Source organism: Lathyrus oleraceus, chromosome 5, assembly GCF_024323335.1.
Source record: "Lathyrus oleraceus cultivar Zhongwan6 chromosome 5, CAAS_Psat_ZW6_1.0, whole genome shotgun sequence".
Classification (NCBI taxonomy): Eukaryota; Viridiplantae; Streptophyta; class Magnoliopsida; order Fabales; family Fabaceae; genus Lathyrus; species Lathyrus oleraceus.
The window spans coordinates 386,949,121-386,957,021 of record NC_066583.1 but is presented as its reverse complement, the minus strand read 5'-3'; the positions used below and the strand labels follow the sequence as shown (position 1 = coordinate 386,957,021).

Sequence of the window (7,901 nt, the reverse complement as noted above, 5' to 3'; positions counted from 1 at the left end):
ACTAACATACATAACAAACACATCAACCATTCATTTTAGGCTCTCATTGACTTAAAAGAAGGAAGCCAACCTTTTAGTGTTTTTTAGCAAGAACAAAAGGTACTTTGATCTTCTTGTTCATGGTAATGTATTCAAATCCTACAACCTTCATATTCCCTTCCAAGACATCCTCCAATATTTCCGAACTATTGTTTATCATATGCACATATTCTTGCATACTTTTAAGTTTGGAATTCAACAATTTAACTTCTTCTTCTAGTCTAGTGATAGTTGATAGAAGATGCTCTTTCTATTAGAGAAAATCACCCATGGTCTTATTTTGCTTATTCTCTTATGTGACAACCCTTCCATTCAATGAGCAATTTTCTATAAGTTTTAGCAACTTCTATTGCAAACATATCTTCATCACCAGACTCACTACAAGAGTAATATTTACGAGTGAAAGCAATCACATTATTATCTCCTTGTCCATCACTTTCATTATTAAATTCATATCAAGAGATAGATAAACCCATATTTTGTTTCTTAAGAAAGGTAGGGCACTCAGTTATAATAGACAAAATCCTTTACATTTATAACATTAAGCTTCTTTGCCTTTGTTATATTTTTTATTATCCTTTCTCTTATTCAGGGGACTGTTGATAGAACTTTTTCCCAGGACATTTATCCTCTTATTTCTATCAAGGTTTTTCAAGCCATTGTTAAATTTTCTTCCAATGTAGGATAAATCATACAATAGGATTTCCTCAGTGTCCTTTTCATAATGATATTTCTTATCTTTAGTGTTGGACACGAAATTTATACCTTTGCTCTTATTTTCTGATCTACCATTTATAGAAACTTTAAAAGTTTCAAGAGAACCAATGATTTCATCAACCTTCAAGGTGTTTAAGTCTTAGGCTTCTTTAAAAGTTGTTACCTTCATGTCAAACTTCTGAGGTAATGATCTGATAATCTTCCTAAACAACTTTTCTTCTAACATCTTTTCTCCTAGGGAAAAGGAAGTGTTGCCAATATCTCTTAGTCTAACGTTGAAGTCAGAGATAGATTCATCGTCCATCATCTTCAACTTTTCATGCTTTATTTTAAAGAGTTGCAACCTTGACATCCTAACCTTGCATGTGCCTTCATGAACAGTCTTAAGAATATCCCAAGCTCTTTTTGCTTAAGTACATGTGTTGATTACTTTAAACATGTTCTTGTCAACACCATTGAATATGGATTTCAAGCCTGTTGCGGCGTGGAAAATACCACGAGCGCTCAGACACTCGAGTTGTCACCGAAGTTTATTTATTCCAAAAGGAAAGGAAAACTATCGATAAAACCCTTAAAGAAAAAAGAAGATGGTTTTCACAACCAACTTTGGTTTCGGGAGTCGGTTATGCAAGGTAAAGGTATTAGCACCCCTCACATATGTTGTACTCAACGGGAACCGTTTAGTTAGCTTTGCAAATAAGAGTGTTATATATGGTTTGTTTCTTCTATTTATTAAAAGTTTGAAGGGAACTCAAGGCTATATAGTTTTAGCTAGCAAATGTTTGTTGGTTGGTCGATTTTAGCGAAAGGTACTTAGTCGCATTTGTCTGGAAAACATTGCTTGTCACCCAAAACATGGAGAAGTGAGCAATAACACTGCATCAGAATGGAAAACATAACTCGGAATTTCACAGAGTTATGGTCTCATTGCATTCGATCGGAAATTGTTATTACTTCTTACACGTGGTAGGAACGAAGCCTTGTTTTTATCATCTTGGAATTGAAGAAACAATATTTATTTTATAAAAAGGTTTTGACATCGCACTAAGGAAATAAAAAGATAAGTTAGATTTGTTTGATTCTTTTTAGGTGGAAGACAAAGTATTCACACAACGATCTCTACATTCAGTATCTAAATACCCGAGGAAGAAAGAGGCTTACGCCCAATTAATCTTTTTTCATCCAAATTAATTATAAAACATGTGAGGAAAATTGAGTAATGGTTTCTTAACCGAAGACGAGTATTTACACAACGAGCTCTACAACCAGTATCCAAATACTCGAGAAAGAAAGAGGCATACACCCAATTAATCCTTTTTCTTCTATGAAAGAACGAAACAAATTCGGTTAATTATTGTATTTTAATACGAAAGAAAAATATTCAAACAACGAGTTCTACATCTAGTATCCAAACACTCGTGAAAAAAATAGGCATACTCCCAATTAGTACTTTTTCATCCAGTTTATTTGAGAAAAATATTTTCCACGCGCTTTGAGCAAGTGGAAAAGAAAATTGATGTTGATCGAGTATTTTATTCCCGTTAGTTTGAAAATTCTTTATGGAGTTATTTTTTTTTTAATTTTGAAAAGGGTTTTGAAATTGTGGAATGATTGATGAAATATTTTGCAAAATCTCTTGATGTTGATCAAACATTTGGTTTTTATCTTTGGAAAATGTTAATTTTAATTATTCATAAAAAGACTTGTTGATTTATTGAAAATTATATTTTTTTTAATTTGTTAAAAATCATTAATTTGATAAAGAAAATAATTTACTACTACAGTATCATACTATTTTCTAAAGAAAACAAAGGAAAAAATAAATAAAAACCAAATAAAAATAGAGGAAAATAAAATAATAAAAAAACTAGGGGAGGGGTGGGACGAAGACCCACTCAAACATATATGCAAGGGGTATGGCCTATAGAAGGGTGTAGGAAGCAGCAAAAACAACGCCCAAATGAACTAGGCCCAACAAAGGGCAGAGTCAACTTAAAATAGTTGACTCTCGATGTGCCACAAGATAGATTCTCATCAAACAATCCAAAGGTTAGGAAGCAAGGGTACACAAGGTTGATTCTCATCAAATAATACAAAGGTTTTGAAGCCAGTGTATACAGGATATCATGGAAATCTTCACATACAAGACTCAGAGTCAATCCAAATTAAGCACATCCTTGGGCCAAGGAGGCGCCTCGTGCCTCCCATTGAGAGGGACCCAAAAGTGATCAAAAAGAGGAAAATGGAGCTATACCTCTCATTTCCTCAATGTTTCTATCTCTTCTTCTCATATTTCTCTTTCTATATCTCTATACCCTTTGTCCTCAAACAAAATAAACCACGCCGGACTGCCATCCAAACGAATCAAAATCGATAGTGATTAAAACTGTGATGATGAATAGGGATGAATGTTCTTCATTTCTCCAAGATTTTTCAAAATCATGCCCAAATTAAAATCATCCAAACACCAATCCTAGCAAAAATCATCCCATCATCCCAAATCCAACCTCAATTTCATTTGATAAACATCACAACCAACCAAATTGTGTCAACCTAAACTCAATAACTCTAACCCCCAAAATTTCTCCAAACACCAAATAAAAACTTCAAACACCCTATTCTCTCAAACAAACCACTAATAAGCAATATAAAAACCATAGATCAAGCAAAACGAGCAGCAATTAAACCCCACCCACTACGCCAAAAAGGTTTTTTAACAGCGCATCTTAGACAGCGCTTTTAAAAGAAAGCGCTGTCTAAGGTTAAAATAAAAATAAAACACGGAAAATGTTCTAAAAAAATAATGAAAGCGCTTTTAAATATAGACCTTAGTCAGCGCTTTTGAGAAAGCGCTGTTTAAAGTCTTTCAATTAAAAAAAAAAATTAAAACCAAAAGCGTTGTCTAAGGTGGGGGTTTAGAAAGCGCTTTTGGAAAGCGCTGTCTAAGGCATATCTTAGAAAGCGCTTTCCACAAAAGCGCTGTCTAAGGTCTAATTAAAATTAAATTTCAGACTTCTATTTTCGTTCTCAGTTCTTTTTGTTTTCCCTCCTGCGATTAAACCCCTTCATCTCCTTCTTTCTTTCTCTATTCTCCTTCTAATATTAGGCCATATTATCACCTCCATATTATCTTCTCTTATCACCTCCACCGATGTTTATCTTTCCAATCGATCTACCACTACCATCGCCAAACCAACTGAGGAAAACCCTCTCGAAACCCTAGATACCACCTCACCCAAACCCCTATCAGATTCAATCTCCAACGACAAAGATGTGAACAATAAGAAAACCAATGAAACACTTGCTGAAACCAAAATCAACGCTCCACTTTCCGATCTTTAAATTTAGATGTGTCGCGCAAAGCCGTATGGTATTTGCGTCCAGTTTTATGAGAAAGAGAAAAGTAATTCACGAGACGAAAGATATAATCTTGAGTTTAGGGTTTGTTTTGTTTCAGGATTGGTACTGAATTTAGGGTTTGTTTTGATCGCATATTTGGTACTACTTTTGTCTTACTTCTTCTGATGAAGTATGTAAGAATACTGATAGTTCTTGAGAAAAAGGAAGATCGTAAAGTGTAAGATATTAAAGGTGGTAAGGTATACTGTTACTTATACTAATATATTTTCTACATATGTTCATATTATGGCCATGTTTTGAAATGAAATATGATGCCATATCATTATAGTTTATGATAACAATATAACTATTTTTTGAACCATGTTTCTACATATGTTCATATTATGGGCATGTTCATTAATTATGATATCGACATATAGCTTTACAAGGAACGACACCTCTTTTTGTAGGAGTACTAATTGCTAATGCTTATGCCTTTTACAGTCTCTCTTTTTCAGAAGGATATGAAAAATTAGCCAGAGCAAGAAGAGAAGGCACACCCATGGACACTACAAATCCACCTTTGGCTGGTGCTGATGATTTTGATATGTTTGCTAATGATGATGAGTCTGCAGCCACTGAACCATCTTCAGCTGAAAATACTGCACTTAGTGAACCACCATTAGATATGTAGATGTTTTTTGTTTTGAACGCAGATAATATGTCACTAACCTCTTAATGTTCTCCCTCCCTATTGTTATACTTCACATGTTCTGTCAACGCATAGCAAAATTGTATGCAACCAGCCAACACTTGGCATTTTTAACGTTGCTTATAAGCTACGAAGTTGAATAAACATCCTAGATCTAATACATGACTAAGTTGAAGAAACGTTGATTGAACATACAGTGGCGACGCTGGACTAAGATGTTAAACTCATTATACAACTTGTGAAGTTTTTTTCTCTTATAGAGCAAAAGATATGATGAATTACATTACAACCTTCAAGGAGGCCATAATCTGATATCTATAGAAGAACACATGTTGTTATCAGTGATATTAAAATTTTTTAGTAGGGAATACTTTTCTGTATCTATGAAATTAAGCTTATGTGTTGATTTTCTCTTTTTTTAGTAGGGAAACACTGGAGAAACGTCGGCTTGGCCTTTAACTGCATATTTCTTCTGTTTGGATCTGTTATCCAACTTATAGCTTGTGCAAGGTATCTATCCTTACTTTTTATTATTATTTGCTACATACACGAGACACGACACTAACACTGATACGTAGACATTGATAATAACTTACCTAAGACTTACACAATTTCAGCATTTGATAGACTTTTATTCTAAGGTCGGTGTTATGGAAATTAAATTACTTGTTGAAGCAAGTAAACAACACATCACATGCATCTATGTGATTCATTGGGTTTAAGTAATGAATATGAATATTATCTTAATGGATTAAGTAATGTTGTCTGTTTGTTTCAGCAATATATATTACATAAATGATAATCTGGACAAGAGGACTTGGACATACATATTCGGAGCATGTTGTGCAACCACTGTCTTTATTCCCTCATTTCACAACTACAGAATCTGGTCCTTTTTGGGTCTTGTTATGACCACTTACACTGCTTGGTATCTAACAATTGCTGCAATCCTTCACGGTCAGGTAATTAATTAATTCATATATAATTATCAGAATCTTAATTATGTACAATATTTTAAGAGTAACATTAGCAATGTTAATTAACTAATGACAAGGTTTTGGATTATATGTTGTTGTTATTATTTAGATGGAAGGAGTTAAGCACTCGGGTCCAAAAAAAATGGTGCTATATTTTACTGGGGCCACAAACATTCTCTACACATTTGGGGGCCATGCCGTTACTGTGTAAGACAATCTCAGACATTTATTTAGATTCGTGTCCTTTACGTTTTCACCCCTCAGAGTAGTACTATAGTTGGTAGAGGTTAATTGATTAGTTAGTAATTAACTAAGTCATTAATTAAGATAGTACTATTAGAACAATATCAAAATAACAATTTGGACTTAAAAGTCATTTTGATTGTGACTCCACCTTAACTTCTATAGACATAATCTGAACATGGATCTAATCACATTACATATGTACTTCATTTTAATTCTCTCACTTTCTTTTTGAATATAAATTGTAATTCTATTTCGCATATGATGGAAAAAACAGTGACAAAATATTTACTGAAAAATATAGTAACTTTTTAACCCCAAAATACCCTTGTTAGGCGTGGGAGGCAAAAAGTGTCTCTTTTCTAGAGAATCCATGAGTTTTCTTTTAGCATTTAGCTAGAAAGCCAAGGTTCTTTCTTTCAAATGGTTCTATCATGCTTTTATGCTTTTATGCCTTTTATCATGAGGAAGACCCTCATACCCTCGTAGATACATGCATCCACCTTTTCACACTAAATAGTGATATTTATTTTCATGAGAACCATTATTCATGGTAGCTATAGTCTTAGAAAATGAAGGAAATTAATTAATGCTAATAAATAGTATTGATTGGTACAGGGAAATCATGCACGCTATGTGGAAGCCACAAAAGTTCAAAGCCATATATTTAATGGCTACCCTTTATGTTCTGACACTGACCCTTCCATCAGCAGCAGCAGTTTATTGGGCATTTGGTGACATGCTTCTAAATCACTCTAATGCTTTGATGAATTCAAGTGTGCATTTTATACAAAGGATCAAGTGGACGAAATCAAAGAGGAGTGGTGTCAATTCATGATAAAGCTCAATGTTTGTTCATAAATTTGTGTAATTAATGTGTACATTTGTAGTATATGTTATGACTTGTAAATGTGTACATAAATTTGTATATATTTTGATACATTTAAGGCAAAATTGGTTTGAATTGGTATATATATATATATTTGTTAGCCAAAAATTGGTAGAAAAAAGGCCAAAATGGCATATATAAAATGTGATAATTGTCTGTCAAAATCTGGTTGAAAACAGGTAGAAATTCTGGTTTATAAACCTGGAAAAAATGTGGTTTAAAACAAAAGCTTCAAAAATTTTCGTATACCTTAGACAGCGCTTTTGTAAAAAGCGCTGTCTAAGGGGGGGATTAGAAAGCGCTTTAGGCAAAAGCGCTGTCTAAGGGGGGGGCTTAGACAGCGCTTTTTGAAAAGCGCTGTCTAAGGTATACCTAAAAAAATTAAAATAGGAGGGTCTTAGAAAGCGCTTTTGGCCAAAGCGCTGTCTAAGGGGGTGGGGCTTAGACAGCACTTTTCAAAAGCGCTGTCTAAGGTATACCTAAAAAATTTAAAATAAGAGGGTCTTATAAAGCGCTTTTGGCCAAAGCGCTGTCTAAGGGGGGGGCTTAGACAGCGCTTTTAAGATTTAAAAAAGCGTTGTCTAAACCTTTAGCAGCGGAGGTTTAGACAGCGCTTTAAAGCGCTGTCTAAGGCTAAAAAAAGCGCTGCCCTCAAAACCCTAATCCCTATCCATTAAACATTTGTCATGTTTACAAATTAAGAGCGTGGAAGGAGTGATAGAAAACATTTAACAACAATGGAGTGAAAAACAAATGAAAAAATACCCAAAAAATGTCTCCAGCAGGGTTTCTGAGGTATGGTACGGCGAGGCGATTTCCAACGAGCAAGAGGTACTTTCTTCTTCACTTTTTTTTTGTGTTTCTCGGTTTCATCTACTATATTCTTCTACTCCACATTCCTTCTGTCTATCTCTTGTAAGTAAATTGGGTATATGACACATAGATGTTTTAACTCACTATTTAGAGCTTTAATGTGAAGCTGTAA

At 34.1% G+C, this 7,901-nt stretch overlaps 1 protein-coding gene across 1 annotated transcript; it reads left to right on the top strand.

The window, feature by feature from the left end:
• Positions 1-4,657: 4,657 nt before the first annotated feature.
• Positions 4,658-5,923, top strand: LOC127080903 (auxin transporter-like protein 2; the record flags this gene model as incomplete). The annotated part of the gene is made up of 4 exons (XM_051021195.1): positions 4,658-4,785; positions 5,213-5,317; positions 5,586-5,769; positions 5,894-5,923. Coding segments are annotated over exons 1-4 (447 nt in total), but the record flags the coding sequence as incomplete, so codon positions are not given.
• Positions 5,924-7,901: the final 1,978 nt, after the last annotated feature.